General features: G+C 60.6%; 2 protein-coding genes across 2 annotated transcripts; both read right to left on the minus strand.

Annotated features, from left to right (window-relative positions):
• Nucleotides 1-610: 610 nt before the first annotated feature.
• On the minus strand, nucleotides 611-2,605 carry LDBPK_150790 (hypothetical protein, unknown function; the record flags this gene model as incomplete). The annotated part of the gene is made up of 1 exon (XM_003859555.1): nucleotides 611-2,605. The coding sequence occupies one exon, from the start codon at nucleotides 2,603-2,605 to the stop codon at nucleotides 611-613; it is 1,995 nt and encodes a 664-aa protein (XP_003859603.1).
• A 3,546-nt stretch (nucleotides 2,606-6,151) lies between these two features.
• Nucleotides 6,152-14,191, minus strand: LDBPK_150800 (ATP-binding cassette protein subfamily A, member 7, putative; the record flags this gene model as incomplete). The annotated part of the gene is made up of 1 exon (XM_003859556.1): nucleotides 6,152-14,191. One exon carries the CDS (start codon nucleotides 14,189-14,191, stop codon nucleotides 6,152-6,154), a length of 8,040 nt encoding a protein of 2,679 aa, XP_003859604.1.
• Nucleotides 14,192-15,840: the final 1,649 nt, after the last annotated feature.

Consider the following 15,840-nt stretch of genomic DNA (forward strand, 5'->3'; position numbering starts at 1 on the left):
CCTCTTCGCCGTGCGAGGGGGAGGGGGGGGGGCTCACGCCCAAGCGGAGGGGCGGTGGGTGGGCGAAGGGGTGCGGTGGCTGCGGCGCTGGTGTGCATGTGCGCAGCCGTGCGTGTCTGGCGAAATGGTGCCGTGTGGTCACGTCGTGCGGTTGTTGCGAGGCGAAGGCGTGCACTGGTCGGCGGAGGGCTTGGCCACCACGAAACTCTGCGGTTGGGTTTTCTCAAAAGACGCACGTGGCCGCCGCTGGGGTGGCGTTTTATGGTTGACTGAGGGACACCTGGTCCGCTCAACCGCGGCGCATGACGGCGCTTGCTGTGGTAAGGCAGCTCCACGCTTGATTTGGGTTGGGCGGCAGTGCGGCTGGCGAACAAACAGGCATTGAAAAGACAGCAGCGGTGTGCTGTGCTACAGGAAGGGCGCAGTACGCTTGCCGAGTGGCTGGGCACCAGATGCTCACCCATGCACACTCGGATGCACACACGCACAGATGCGACGGCGATAAGTTGCGCAACGGGTTGGAACACAATGACGCTGTGAGTGCGAAAGCATTACTCCCGAAGGGCACAGAGCGGCAGCAACGTCTTGTCTTCTCGCACCTGCCCTCCGCTCACAACTGCAAGCTGTCCGCTTGGCTGCTTGACGCAGACGGGATCGTGAAGTCAAAGTGCAGGAGGACGTCGTGGTCAGGCGGCGGCAGCGATCGGGTGAGGCGCCCTTCCTCGGCGCTCGGCAGTTCGTAGGAGTGCACACTTTCCGATGACGCGGCGTCGCGCCTCTCGTTGCCGCTTCTGGTGCTGTCCACTCCGTCGTCGTCCATTCGAGTTGGGGGTGCTCCTCGGCGCGGTGCCCCGTGACGACTCCGCCGAGGAAGACGGCGCTGCTTCGTTTCTTCCCACCACTGTAGCAGTAGCGTCGACCAGGCCTGCAGGACAACTTCCTCTGCTATAAACGGGTCCGCTGACGCCGCGGGTGCGGTGAGCACATTAGTTTGCCAAGCGTCCGTCGGCACACCATCAAGCACCCCACTCCCACTTCCGACCGGTGAGGCTGCTGCTGCCGCCTGATGTGCATCCGCGAAAGACGGACACAGACGCATGTTGCCCAGCCGTTGCCGCACTTCCGGCTTACTCGCGAAAGTCACCATGTACGCCCACCATCGCTCGAGGATTTGGCGGTACTGGGCGACCATGGCACGCCGCTCTGGTGTGCTTTGGCCGGACTCGCCGCTGATGCGGGTTTTATCGTGCACATCGACTGCTGCAGCTGCCTTGCACGGCGCGGCGCCGTCCGAGGCCCCGTCGTCTTCGGCAGCACTCAAGGCGCCGAAATCGCTGGCAGACCGGCGGGGTTCGGCACGCTCACTGGTAGACGCTCGCAGCACCGCCTCCACGTCGCCTCGCTCCATCGCTGGAGCAGCTCCGCCACGGCTGTGGCCGCCTCCATGGGCGATCCTCTGCTGCTGCTGCGTGATGCTGTTGCTGCTCGTGTCCTCGCCCATCGTCGTGGCTCCAGAAGAGCGCCGATCAGACGCGTTCGTCTCCCACAGCATGAGGAACCCGTCAAACGTCGGCGGCGGCGGCAGCACTTTGAAACGAAAGGGTCGCTCATGTGCCTGCTGTAGGTCGTCAAGGCCCGCCAGCACACTGAGACTCGTCGCTGTTGCCGTGGTCGGTGTCGCGACTGCTCCCGGCGAGGGAAGCGACGGGGGAGCGGTGGAGGCGGCGAAGGGCACCAGGCCTTCTGGTGCTGCAGCGTTAGCCCCAACAGAGAGAAAGTGCAGTTGCTGGTGCTGGTGCTGTTGGAGGGGTGAGGGGATGCCGCCGCTACCGTAGCCAGCTGGCGAGTGTGGAGAGGCGGGATAGGCGGCTACCGGAGGCGGCGCTCTGTGTGCCAGAGGGGGACACGTGGTGAAGGGCGTGATGGCCGCCGTTCTGTGCAGCTGCTGCGGATCTGGAGAGGAGGAGGACAAGATCGACGCCGACGACGTCGTGTCCACAAAAGCAGGCTGCAGTCGCTGGGCCAGGGGGAGGGGGCTGCTGGTGCTGGGACCGCTGTTGTCGTTACTGTTCAGCACACTGGGTCGACGGTGCGCAGGCGACGAAGAAGTCGGCGCCGTCAGGAAGAGACCAGGTACGCTGGCGGCGGCGCTAGTTTCGGGGAGAAGTCCGTGCAGCTGTATTGCGTTCGGGTTGTTCAGCTCCGACAAGGACGAATGCTTTGACAGGGAAGGAGCGACATGGTGGTGCTGTTGCTGTTGCATGGATGTCATGGCGGACTGCGCACCGAGAGGGCCACCCACATCCACAAGGCTCGCCGAGGTGGGGGTGTACATGTTCACGGCGGGCGGCTTATGCTGAAGCAGACGCTGCTGGAGGTCACATTGCTGGTGCTGATCAGCAGTAAGGATGGTGGCTGCGGTAGAGGAGTTGTATGGCCCGGGAGAGATGGAGTACTGCACATGCTCTTGCGACGGCGCCGTCGGCATCTGTGCAGGGTGCGGTTGCTGTTGCAGCAGGTGATGCTGTCGCTGCTGGGGCGGGGCGGCCGGCATGCTACTGCTGCTGCTGCTGCTGCCGCAGTCATCGCGAGGAAAGGACATCATCGCCTGCGTTGCACAACGTCCTTGGAGCCGTGCTTTCCCGCCTTCTTTGTACCTCAAGCTGCCGGACCAACGCCCCGTCCTCGACCTTCTTGTCTCTCTCTCTGTGGCGATGAGAGAAAGACACAGGGAAAGAAAGGGAGCACACGCACATGCACACACACAGGCAGACAACGGCAAAGGATGGGCTGATCACCTCCTGTGCGAGGGATGGCGGCTACGCAGACAAAGGCAGGACGGAGGAGAAGCAGAAAACAAACCCACGAAGGAAAAGGAACGACAAGAGAAACACTGGATGTGACACACACACACACACACACGTGCACACAGCTCGAAACGATTTCGTTGCGCCGATGATGATGGCGGAGAACGAATACGAAAGAAGAGAGAGGGATGCGTAGCGTGACGCAATCGACGACGCAGCGGCGAACCACAAAACGAGGAGAGGCAAGGTGCCACGGGGGGGGGGGCTGTGGAGGAGGGGAGGAAGGGAGGCGCGAATCGTAGAGAAACGCAAACGCGCAAGGAAGAGATCAAACACGAAAAAGAAGTCGAGAGGAGTAGGAGGAGGAAGACAGAGGGGAGAGGATGGATGGTGTGGGTGGGCTAGGGAGGCGCTAGCGAGAGGGACGGCGAGGCAGGCAGGCGGGACGGGTGGTGGTTGTGGTGGTGTGGGAAGTGTACTGATGGAAAAGATGAAAACAGAGAGAAAGGATGGCCAAAGAAGTAAGGACGTTGGGGGTGCGTAGAGGAGGAAGGAGAAGGATGAGATGGGAAGACGGGGCGGGGGTAATGAGACTGGGGGAAGGTGGTGCGTGTCGAAGAATAGAGACAACAACAGCAAACGGCCACGCGCACGGGTAAGAAGCGAAGGCAGAAAAGGCAGAAAAGGGCAGTATAGGGTGACGCGCAAAGAGGTGCTTGGGTATCAAGAGCGGTGCAGACCCATCACGCACACCACTGCACACGCACACGCACGGGACACACTCTTGCCGCAACGGCGAACAGCAAAGAAAAGAGAGCGAGCGGGAGCAAGTCGGTAAACGAAGAGCAAGGCGTAACCACAACCAAGAACGCACTGTACGCACGCACAGGAAAGGGAGGCACGCGTAATGGCAGATGGGGGAGGGGGTGGAGAAGGCAAAGAAACCATAAAACACAGATAACGAAATGAAGAGCACCAATGTACGAGGGGGATGGGGGGGGGGAAACGCGCGCACACATACACGCACGCAAAGGATGAGGAAAGAGAGAGAGACAGGGGCAGCTCAGAACACAGGAAGGAGAGCGCGAGAGGTCTCTCGGGGGATACCGAATGGGATCTACGCGAAGAAAATAACGACGAGAACGAGAATGAAAAAATAACAAAAAAGGACAAAGGTACGATGGAGAGAAGCGAGAACCCCAGTATTCACAGACAGACGTGCATGCATGTGTATATGTATGTACTCTCTTTCTGTACGCACTCACACATTCATGTATGCGTGCGCCCAACATAAACACAAGAACACAGGGAAGAGAACGAATATTTCGAAGAGTGAGAGAGGGGGAAGTACCAGAGCAAACAAGCAAAGACAAGAATAGGAGGTTGTGTATGTGTGTACGAGTTCACAGACACACGCAAAGGCTGTGTGTGCAGCGTATACGTGGATCTCTCTCGGTCTGCGTCTCAGTGCACGTCTCGCTCCATCTGAGGTGTTTTGCGGGACGCCAGAAGGTCGGCAACCTCACCTCCCCTACCCAACAAAAAAGGATGGAAAACAAAGGAAAACAAGAAGGTGTCCGTGTATCAGCGTGTGCGTACTTGTGCATGCAGACGCGTTATTGGCGGCGCACGATCGCCACACCCTTCTTTTTGTTGTCACACGGCCTCGTCGTTGGTCAATGACTTCAAGTTTGTGTTGCTGTGGCGGCTGCCGTCTTCACCCACGCTCTTCTGCGCGTTGAAAATCTCCACTTATCGATTGCCTTTGCGATGGCAAGTCGTCACTGCTCTAGCGCAGACTGGCTGAACGAATGATGGCTACACGCGCACAGACAGCGCCACAAAACTGTTAACGCCTACGCACAGAGAAAGATCGAGGTCAGGGAAGGAGGAGGATGCGGCGGGTCAAACGTTCCCGAAACCTTCGGGCTCGCTACCGCCTTCTTTCACGGCTGCCTCTTTTTTTTTTTGCGATGCTCTTCTCCCTTTGTTTTGTTCTTTCCAGAGGATGAGAGGGAGGGATGAGGGGGAGGGGGGCAGACGCAATATCTTGGATATGCGTGTCTCCGCTTTCTCACCCACAAGAAACCCCTTGTCGTATGCTCGTCCTCCTCTTTCGGCGCTGGGGGACACGCGTAGGTATGCGCGGGTGTATGTGTGGATGTCTGGTGTGTGCGCGGTGATGCACCACAATTACCACCACCGCTACAACCGCTGCTGTGTACTTTCAAAAAAAAACAAGGTCGATCGAGGGGGCCTGTTGCTGTATCCGTGAGTGCGAGTGTCTGCGCGTCGTCGCCTTCGTTGCCAGTTCCTTCTTCCAGCGGACGAGACCGAGCAAAAACCCGATAAATGGAGAGTAGGGCACACAGAGGGAGAGAGAGAGAGATGGTGTAGAGAACCGAGAGAGGACAGCCGACTCGTCTACTCTCTGAGAGACAGAAAGGTTGACAGGGCTGGGCGGTTGGCGTATGCGTGTGTGGGCGGAGAGAGAGAGAGTACCGAAACCGCATCGCGGATGTTGTTTTTTTCCCCCATTTTTTTTTTTGCTCCAACGTGTGCGCATTCTTTGCCATACAACCGGCGTCCAACCCCAGCCCGTCTCATAGGCCCCACATCGCCTGGTCTCAAGCAGCCGCCGGCACGTGCGTTACAGCAGGGTGCCGGCCCAGTCGTCTGAGCACCGCCCCTGACCCAAGCTCTGCCCACCCACCCGCTGCACCGTCCGGGATCCCACCGCCGGCATCAGCAGCGATGAGGCGCTCTGAGTCCTCTATCTGGTAAGCACTTCAAGCTGCTCCCCATAGACGATGTATGTATGTGTGTGTGTGGGGGGGGGGGAGGGGAGGTGTACGGGAGACCCTGGGATACCACGCATTATGAGGTGTGTGTGTGTGTGTCCCCCTTCCCTCCCTGTGTGTCCTGGCTGGGAAAAGGGCAGAAGAGAGGTATCGGAAAACCAGAAGGGAAACAGAGCGGCCGAACGCAGGAGGCGTGTCGGAGAAAAGCGACACACATACGCACACTCAGAGAGAGAGAAAGAGAGAAGCCGCACGCGAAGAAAGGCAAAGAGGGGCACCATCATACACACACACATGCACATGCATATACACATATACATATACATATATATATATATATATATACATATATACCATACACAGAGAGAGTAACGCGGCAGACACACGTATATACACACACACACACACATATATATATATATATATGCTATACACATGTATACACATATGCACATTTTTTTTCGGCCGCATGTGCGTATCAACAGCCGTAGCCCGATCACACGTGTCTGTCTCTTTCTCCCTCGCTACGTCTCAAGGCGTGGTCTAATGATCCGGCTGTGCCACCCGCTGCTGCTTCGACGGGGTAAGGTGCGGCTCAGCGGCCTCAGTGCGAAGTCGCCACAAGGCGCGTTGACGGCGGTACTCGGCGAAGGTCACACGTGGCGCCGTCGTGCCGCCAGGAAGACTGCCGTATGACGGCATACTCAGCCGACGCCGTGACGGCGACGCACCGCTATCACTCATCGCTGCGGCCGAGCTCCGCGCAATGAAAGACGCGCGGCTGCCCTGTCGCTGCAGTAGATGGCCATGAGGGGTCACACCGCTGCACGTGTTTGAGTTGACGACGAAGGTTGTAGACTGACTAGTTGGGGAGGCGGCGCTGGCGCGGTTGTGGCGGCGGTCTTGATTGAGTGTTTCCTCGGCGCTACACACGCGCAGGAACAGCTGCTCGAGTGACACTTGCGACACGCTGTACTCTGTGATACCCAGCTCCGCCTGCGCGGCCCGGAGTGTCTCAAACACCTCGGACAGACGCACGATCGGCGGCGACTTTTTGGCTGTGCTCATGGCGCTGTGCTGACCGACATAGTTCTTCGCGCTGACTAACGGCGTCTGCACAAGCTGCATACTGCGCTGACTTCGCTGCTGCTGCAGGAGCTGCTGCATGGCGTCCGCCACGTCGCGGGTCGCTGGCAGAGTGTAGATGTACCGCTCGTTGTTGAAGACTTCGATGAGCAGCGCCGATGGGAATGCCTTGAGCATGAACTGAAAGATGTCGTCGGAGGTGTCGATGAGGTCTTTGCCGGCGTAGGAGGTGGACATGCGACGACCCAGCGCGGAGTTGATTGTGCTGCCCTGGTTTTTGTTGCTCAGGCCGTGTGCAGTACTTGCGTTTGACCGTTGGCAGTCCGCCACCGGTGAGACACCAGCCTCCGCCGCGGGGCGCTGACGCTGCTCTTCGCGGCGCTTCTGTGCGCACCGACGCGCCCCCGGCGACACGCGCAGCGTCAGCTCATACGCATTGCCGGCGTACTTGTGCTTCAAGTGCGGCATGTCACCGAAGCAGCGTAGACCACCGTCCACCATGATGCCGACGCAGTCCGCGAGGGCTTCGACCTCATCCAGGTGGTGCGTCGTGAGAATGATGCAGCATTTGCGAGAGACGCGATCGATCGCACGCCAGAGCAGCTGCCGCGCCAGCGGGTCCATGCCGGAGGTTGGTTCGTCCAGGCACAACACCTTGGGTGCGCCGATCAGCGCGATGGCCACACTCAGCTTGCGCCGATTGCCGCTGGAGAGCTGCCTAGCGGAGGCATGACGGTACTGCGTGAGGTTGCAGATGATCAGGAGGCTCGTGACGAGGCTTTCCAGCTGCCCGACGGGCACACCGCGCACCATGGCGTAGAGAAGCAGGTGCTCCGTCACAGTGAGCAGGTCGAGACATGCGTCGAGCTGCGGGCAGTACCCAAGACACCGAGCAGCGCGGCGGCTCTCGCGCACCACATCGTTGCCGCACACATACGCACGGCCGCTCGTTGGCAGCTGCTCCTGCGTGATGATGGATAGGGCGGAGCTCTTGCCCGCACCGTTCGTTCCGAGGAAGCTGAATACCTCGCCGTGCATGATGCTGAGCGTTAGCGCACTCACTGCCACCTTCCGCGGCGCGCGGTAGACCTTGCGAAGATCGACAAGACGCACGGCATCACACGACGCCACCGTCGGCTCAGCCTCTTTTTGGCACTTTTCCTTGCTGTCGCTGCCCGTCGGCTGGCGTGAGTGGCGGCGCGAGGAGGCAGCTCTGATGGACAGCGCCGTCTGCTCAGCAAAGTGCTGCCGCTCGGCCTGGTAGACAGCGCCGCGTTCCTCCTCGACGTCGCTGTCCTCCTCCTGCCGCCGCCGCAGCACCTCCGCCTTGCACCAGCGCGGCGGCGGGTAGATCATCTCGGGCAGCGTGGCACTGTTTGTCCGGTTGCTCACAGACCGACCACTCATCAGCTGTTGCTGACTCTGCTGTGCCCCTGTAACACCCATCCGCGTGGGCCCAGTCAACCCCACGACACCGCCTCCCACGATTGCGTCAGCAGCTGAAATCGGGGTCATGGGCAGCGGGGTCGCATTCGACGCCACCGGCTCCTCTCCCCATTCCTTGTGTGGAGAACGAGAGGGGTCTGGGACAATGACTTTGGCCCGCGGCGGTGCGCCTTGCATCAGCGCACTCGTCCCCGTGCCCGCCACCTCCGCCGTCTCATTGGCGCCGTTGGCCGGGGAGCCATTGTCGTGGCTTCGCAGAATGGGCGACACAGCGCTTGGAGGTGGGGCCCCGGGCGACGCCGCAGCGGCGCTCACAGGCGTAGCGCTGGTGCCATCCACTGCGACGGCAACCGCGTCAGGCATCGTTGCCTGCCGGCCTCGTCGATCCGCCTTTTGCGTGCGATGACGCCAGCACCGAGAGCCACCGCAACAGCGGCACCTCCGCGCAGCCCACCAAACACTGAGTTGGTCGACGACCGCGCGCCGGTTGGGGTGGTCCCAGAGCAGCGTGATGGCGGCGAAGATGGGGGCCTCGACGGCCATGTAGATGACAGGCCAGCCTGTGATGGACATGCTCCACGCGGCCAAGGACGGGTCCGTCATCTTCTTCTGCTCCAGCAGCGCCAGGTTGAGGATCACCTCACCAATGGAGTAGGGCGGCAGCAAGCGGAAGACCCACCGCAGCGTGTTCGACGCCGAGAGCGTTGTTTCGAGCAGGCTCAACACGAACACCAGCATAACGCACAGGAATCCGGTGAGGAAGCTCACGCCCAGCACGACGATCTGCGCCGTCGTGTGCTCCGTAAAGGCAAAACTCACCATGTAGGAGCACCAGCAGTAGCAAACACCGTACGTGGAGAAGGAGGCAATCGTGGCCCCGATCGTCTCGCAGCCGACGTACTCCCAGCGCCGGAAGATAAGAAAGGTGACGACGATGAAGATCATGGACACGACGTAGGCGGTGAAGTCGAACAGGAAATTGCCGATCCAGTAAACGAGGTAGAAGAGCCCCGAGGCCGTCTGCAGGTGCCGCGCGCGTGACTCGTACTCCTTTGCCACCCACGCCACCGGATTAGCCGGCAGGAATGTGAGCGGGATCAGGAAAACAGTGCCGATGAGAATGCTGGAGATGGCGCTTGTTGCCTGCGTAGCCTTCGCATCCTGCGGCAGCCCTGTCAGGCTCATCGTGTAGGTGGCCGCGGCCGCATCAGCGCTCGTACCGAGGGCGCCAAAGTACGCTATGGCGTACATCATGTGCATCGCAATCGGAAGACTGTTGCGCGAGGACGTGTTGTACAGAAGCGTGCTGACTTGCCGCGTGCCGATGACATCCTGGTAGAAGAAGGTCAGATACAGCTGTACGTCGGGGTCGCCGCACTGCAGGCTCATGAAGCGGTTGCGGCTGTGAGTGAACCACGTGTCAAGCAGCTCACTGGACATATCCGTTGAGCTGACGAAGTTGGGGTCACTGAAGGACACCTTGCTAAAGTTGTGCCCATACTCGTGCATGCGTGCCACATCCCCCATGTAGTTTGTGCAGCCCGACACCTGCATCGCCGACTCCACGTCAAAAACGGAGGGCGAGAGGTACAGCGTCCCTTCGGTGCCGCCCTCCACCAGCTGCAGCGACATCGCCAGGAAGATACAGAGGATCGGGCAGACAATCTGAAAGAAGTGCATGCGAGGATCGCGTATGGCGCAGAAGAAGCGCTTGTACATCATACCGCGCAGCTGCAGCCCCCAGAGGTGCCAGCGCTGCGATGTCTGCCGCGACTCCCAGACCTTGGTGAGGTGATGGTCGGTGACCAGCTTGTAGAGGAAGGCTTCGCTGCGAACACTCGGGTTCGTCCCTGCTGCTGCTGCGGCGGCGGTGGTGGTGGGGACGGGGGCAGCGCTTGTTTGCGCGGCGCTTTCGCTCACCATGGCCTCTGAGAGCGGAGGGCAGGGCACTCTGTCTGGACGGTGGACGCGAGCCGCCACTGTGGCCACCCCGGGGATGCCACTATTGGAGACGTCCGTTGTGGTGCTTCCCTGGCGCTGCTGCTGCTGCGCCGTCAGTGCGGCGGTGGTGGTCCTCCGCACCGACGGCGCAGGACCGGCAAGTGGCCTGTTTGCCACCGCACAAAAGTCCTCCGAGCCAACGACCTCCTGCGGGAATTGGGCCGAAAAGCTCGGGGCGCCGTCGGCGTTCTCGTGGTAGTTAGGGCTTCTGCTGCGACTCTCCCGTTTCCGCAGTCCCGTGACGCTCGCGTTGTTGTTCTCGGGGACACCGGCGATATGTACCCCGTCCGCGTCGCCGCCGTCGGGTCCTGCGGCCGCCATCGACCTCGCGCCGACAACGTCACTTGGTGCCTGATGTTGTGTGGGACTCGCGGCCGCCAAGTCCGTCATCGGGTACTCATCGCCATCGCTCGGCTCCGCGTTGTTGCCGTAGTTCAGCGTCGATTCGTTGTTGAGGTAGTGCAGCGAGGCCCGCGACATGCGGCGGTTCACAAAATGGCGCACTAACGGAGACGAGGGGGCCGCAGGCGGGCCGCTGCTGGTGCGGCCGCCGTCTTTTTCGCCAGCGACCTGCTCTCGCGCCGCCGCCTCGTCCGCCGCACGCACCACTGCCACCTGTGAAGATGGCGCAATCTGGTGCTCGACGACACGCATGAATACATCCTCCAGCGTCGGCGCCCGCAGCGCGTATCCGCGGATGTGCAGCTGCCGGTTGCCGCGCGACTCCATATCCTTCAAAAACTCTGGCAGGCGGGCATCGGTGCTGAGTCGCAGCTGGTACACCACCTCCGCATCCGTCTGCAGCACCAAGGTGGAATCCGGGAGGTGCGACATGACGAGCTGATGAAGCTCAGCCCACACCGCAGCAACCTTGGCCTGCCGCGCCGCATCGCCATCCTCCTGCGCCGGGACGGGAGTGAGATCGAAGCGAAGCGTGTAGCCGACCCCAGCATACTGGCGCAGGAACGCGGTGCTGCCGGCGCACTGCAGCACACCCTCTGTCACAATGGCGATGTTGTCACCAAGCAGGTCCGCTTCGTCCATGAAGTGCGTCGTGAGCATAATCGTATGGTGCTGGGTCATGGCGCGCAGAAGAGACCACGTGTGACGTCGCGCAGCCGTGTCCATGCCGGCGGTTGGCTCGTCGAGGAGGACGACGCGGTTGCGACCCACAAAGGAGATTGCGACGGACAGCTTCCGCTTCTGGCCACACGACATCTGCGCTGGAATAGCGTCCACCTTTTCCTCGAGGTCGACGGAACGGAGAATGTCCACGACGGCGTCCTCCAGTTCGGCCCCACGCAGCCCCTTGATCTTGCCGTAGAACTCGAGGTGCTCGCGACAGGTCAGGTCAGGCCACAGGATGTTGTGCTGCGGGCAGTAGCCGATCTCGTGCCGCGCTTCAGCCACATTCTGGGTTATCGAGTGGCCTTCAATGAAGCAGTCGCCGCTGTCGGCGGCTAGCATGCCGGTGATCATGTTGATCGTCGTCGACTTTCCAGCACCGTTCGGCCCCAGCAACACCGCGATCTCACCACGATACATGTTCCACGACACGTTGTCCACCGCCGCAAAACGCTTGCCGTTGCGCTGGAAGTACTTGCAGAGATGACTGATGCGAACACCGATGTTCTTCTCGTCGTCGGTCGAGGAGTCGCGACTGATACGGGGGTCGAAGGCGAGAGCACCGGGTCGCTGCTGCTTCTGTGACGTCGCCGTCGCCGTGCCGCTCTCGTGCCGCTCCTTGGTTAGCCTCACGACATCTAGTGCCGTTGTCGTCCCCGTCGGCTCAGAGGCAGGCTCAGATGCACTCCCACGCTGAGCATTCCTGCGACAGATGCCGCAGGTGTCCTTCAGCCACACCCACGGTTCGATGATGAAGAAGAGCGGGTGCTTTCGGGTACCCCACTCCTGCGGCAGCACGGCATTGAGGTAGATCATGAGCAGCAGGTAAAGGACACAGTCGCACGCGAGGATGATCATGATGAGGTACGGCTCGGCGTTGAAGTGCGGGCTTTTGAAGTGGTGCATTTGAAAGCCGCCGCCCGCCTCGACGATGAAGACATCCGTCAGAAGTGAGGCGAGTGCGGTGGGGGAGAGAAGCGACAGGCCGATGACGATGCTGCGGTTCGCCGTGCCCATGGCGAAGATCGGCATCGAGAGGACAAAGTAGATCAGCGGTGACACCAGCGTCGCCATGCGAGCACGGCTCAAGAAGGCAGAGACGAGGCCGCACAACGGGATCAGAGTGAGGGAGTACACGAACAGAATAATGAAGACAGCGAAGGGGTCCGAGCGCGGCGCGACGACGGCGCACAGGAGCACCGTCAGAAGGATGGAGATGAGCACATACTCGAAGAAGATGACCAAGAGAAAATTCAGCCAGAGGGAGGAGCGCCTCAGCCCCATAATACAGACGGACTCCTGGATGCACAGTTCCTTCTCCAGCACCACGCGCTTGGTCACCTGAGCGAAGGGGTAGAGGAGAGACATCACCATCACGAGGGCGACGAGAGAGGGGGAGAGCGAGAGCAGATACGGCGTATGTGCGGCGATGGTGGGGTAGGAGGCGATGACGGGGTAGATCTCCTTGAACGTGTACGGACTGACCGCGCCGTTGTGGAGGTTGGTTAGCGCTCCTGCCTCCGCCCTGCTCTCGTAGAAGTACGTGTACAACATCTGCTGCAGCGACAGAAAGCCAGAGGCGAGGAACATGTCGGTGCCGTCGTACGTGAAGCCTCCGCGAAACTCCAGCGACACTGTCGGCGACGACAGTGACGGCAACGCGGAGCTGTGCAGCTGCACTTGCACATCAAAGCCATCTGTAATGTCGTTGACGATGATCAGGCCCCAGGTGGAGTTGAGAACCTCATCTGAACCGTTGGCCTTTATGACTGCGTGCGCCTCTTCGACCGTGTCGAAGACACCACCGTAGACATACTCGAACATGGCGCAGTGCTTGCGAAAGTACTCGATCAGCGCCGCCGGCGTGTTCGCCGCGGGGGCGAAGTACAGCAGTCCCGAGTATGAGATGGAGTCGAAGCGAGTCGTGGCGGACAAGCCGATGCCGATGTTCGAGAGTGCCGCCAAAGCGGTGCGGGAACGGGAGTCCTTGGCCAGGCCGGCCTTCTTGGCCATCCACTGGTGCACGATGATTGAGTCGAGGGACGGTAGCGAGATGATGATGCCCATGAGGGAGTTTACGTAGTGCTTCACCACCATCGCAGGTTTCTTGAAGCCGCTAAGGTAGCACAACCCGTACACCGGAATTCCCGATTCGTCGCCGTCGCACGAGTAGGGAACTTCAAGGTGGGCGCACGGGTGCAGCCCGTTGATCGGTCGCGTCGTGTCGTTGTAGCAAATATACGTCATGTAGTCGTGCAAGTTCAGCTGGTAGCTGTACACGACAGGGGCGGTGAAGACGGTCTCGGGGATGGAATCGGTGCCGAAGGCGACGTTCAGGATGATCAGGAGAACGACAAAGAGCAGCGGCGAAACGACCTCGGCGATGATGAGCAGCTTCTGGCGCATGTACTGCTGCCCGGTGCGCTGGAGCAGCGCCAGCACCTGTGTCCACCGCGAAATATGCACGCCGCCGGTCTTAGTGATCACGCTGTACGGCTCCAGCTGAGCTGCAGACACGGAGAGCGTGCGGTGCAGCTCGTTGCTGTGGCCTAACGACACGGAGTCGCCGTCAGCGCGGTTCCAAAGCCCGTCGCTCGGCTCTGCCGAGCGTGGCTCAAAGAATGGCTCCAATGCCAGCAAGAAGCGAACTCGTGACGCACGGCGCTCCGCAGCGGGACGGCAACCGCCTGCCGCTGCGGCGACAGGGTTGGGGGTCTCGATCTCCAACACGTCCTCACTTTTACTGCTACTAAATGGCGCCGCCGGCGAGACGAGCTCCTGCGCTGTGGGAAAAACATAGCTATGCAGCGGAGGGGACGGTGGGGCTTCAGGGCATGCAGCTGCCACGGCGACTGCGCCAGTCTTTGCGCCACCGTCACTCTGGCGAGTGGCTGCGTCCCTGTTGCCTTTGCTCGTCAGCTGCATCGTGCCGTTATCTGTCCGGCGGCGTCGGTGAGTCTGTGCAGATGGAAGGTTGCAGAGAGGGTGTGCTAGGGATAACCGAGGAGACCCCGAAAGAAAGACAAAGAAATACCCCCCAAAGAATAAAGGCGCCTAGCTGTACCGCTGGGCCAACACGCCAACCGACAAACAGGAGGAGGCCGCGGACAACGTACACGCAGACGCGGAACTCAGTGAGCCAGGGAGCGAAGGGGGAGGGGGGGGGCAGGGGCAGGTGTGCGAACGGGACTTCAACCGCAGGGTTCTGTCCTTCGCTCCTTAGCGTTGTTGATTCGACCGGCGCGCGACGGCGGCCAGCGTCTTCGGAAATACAAGCGAAAAGAAGGCAAACAAATAGTGAGTGAGGGCGGCCAAAAAAGAATAACGTTTGAAGCGGGTGCAGGCGTGCGCGCACACGCCCATCACGCACTCACCACTCACACACGCATGTATGCACGCATGCATGGATAGATGAGTACAACAACAAAAGGGCGAGAGGAGGAAAGGAAAGGCGAAGGGGACAAGCGGGTGCACTGCGCTAAATCGAGGCGAATGCAGCCACCCGCACGAAAGGATAGACAAGCTACTGGGAGATGATGCCCCTCTACAGAAAGAAACTATGAATATAAATATATATATATATATAAATATATATATATATATATATAAGTATTACGTATGGGTAGGCGTTTGAACACTTGCGTGCCTTCGCCGGCGTGAGGAGAGTGAATGAAGAGGGCTGGAGAAGGAGGGACGGGAGGGAGAGGGGATGGGGAAGGTGTAAAGAAGACAGGCCGTGTCACCAGCAGCATGCGCATGGTCCGAGAACCCAAAGTACGGAGAGGCGTGTGCAGCCGTGCCGCGAAACACCGAGCCACACGACGCCGAAGAGGTCCGGATAGAAGGGCCGCGCCACGACTTGGCTTCGCCTCCGCAGCACGGTAAGGCGCTACTTTGGCGCTGGAGGCGCTTAGGAAGCTCTGCGGGGTCAGACGGCAGACTTCGTCCCAGCTGCTGGCCGTCTTCCCAGCGAGGAGCCGGCGATGATTCACCAAAGGTGCGACGTAGCGGGAAAAGGGTAGCAAGTCGGACTGCGTCGTCGGCCGTGCTGGACGCAGCGGCAGGAGAGCCCCTTCGGCCCGTCATGCCGTGTTGAGGAGCGTCCGTTCGCGATGAGCCCCCCCTCCCCCTCAGTTGGCGAGGCAGACGGACCCAACGGCGCGCATATTTGTGTGTGCGGAAGGGACTTTTGCGGCAAGAGTCGCACGAGGGCGTTGGCGGCACATTTTTCTCCCGTTTCTGCCGCCTTGAGTGTGCTCGCGCCTGGGCCTCCTCCTCCGCCCCTGTGTTGCTGTTGTTTTAGGTGAGGGCCTCTGTGCTTCGTGATGACGGCGTCGCGTTCGGTCGACCGGTGCTGGCTAGCGCGTGCCCACGCTGCGGCCTCCGGCTCAGCGCAGAAGGCTTCGGCTATTCCGTCCACTAAGGGCCTCGTCTTTGGTCCGAGGGGCACCGAGAACGAAACGCCGTCCGTGCCGCGCTTGCGTCACGAAGAAGTCGAACGCCGCCTTCAAGGCGTGCACGCTGTCCTCGTTGTTCGGGCTGCTGATGTCCCGGGCGAACGCGGTGTTGTATTC

The sequence above is a fragment of the Leishmania donovani genome, chromosome 15 (assembly GCF_000227135.1).
Source record: "Leishmania donovani BPK282A1 complete genome, chromosome 15".
In the NCBI taxonomy this organism is placed as follows: domain Eukaryota; phylum Euglenozoa; class Kinetoplastea; order Trypanosomatida; family Trypanosomatidae; genus Leishmania; species Leishmania donovani.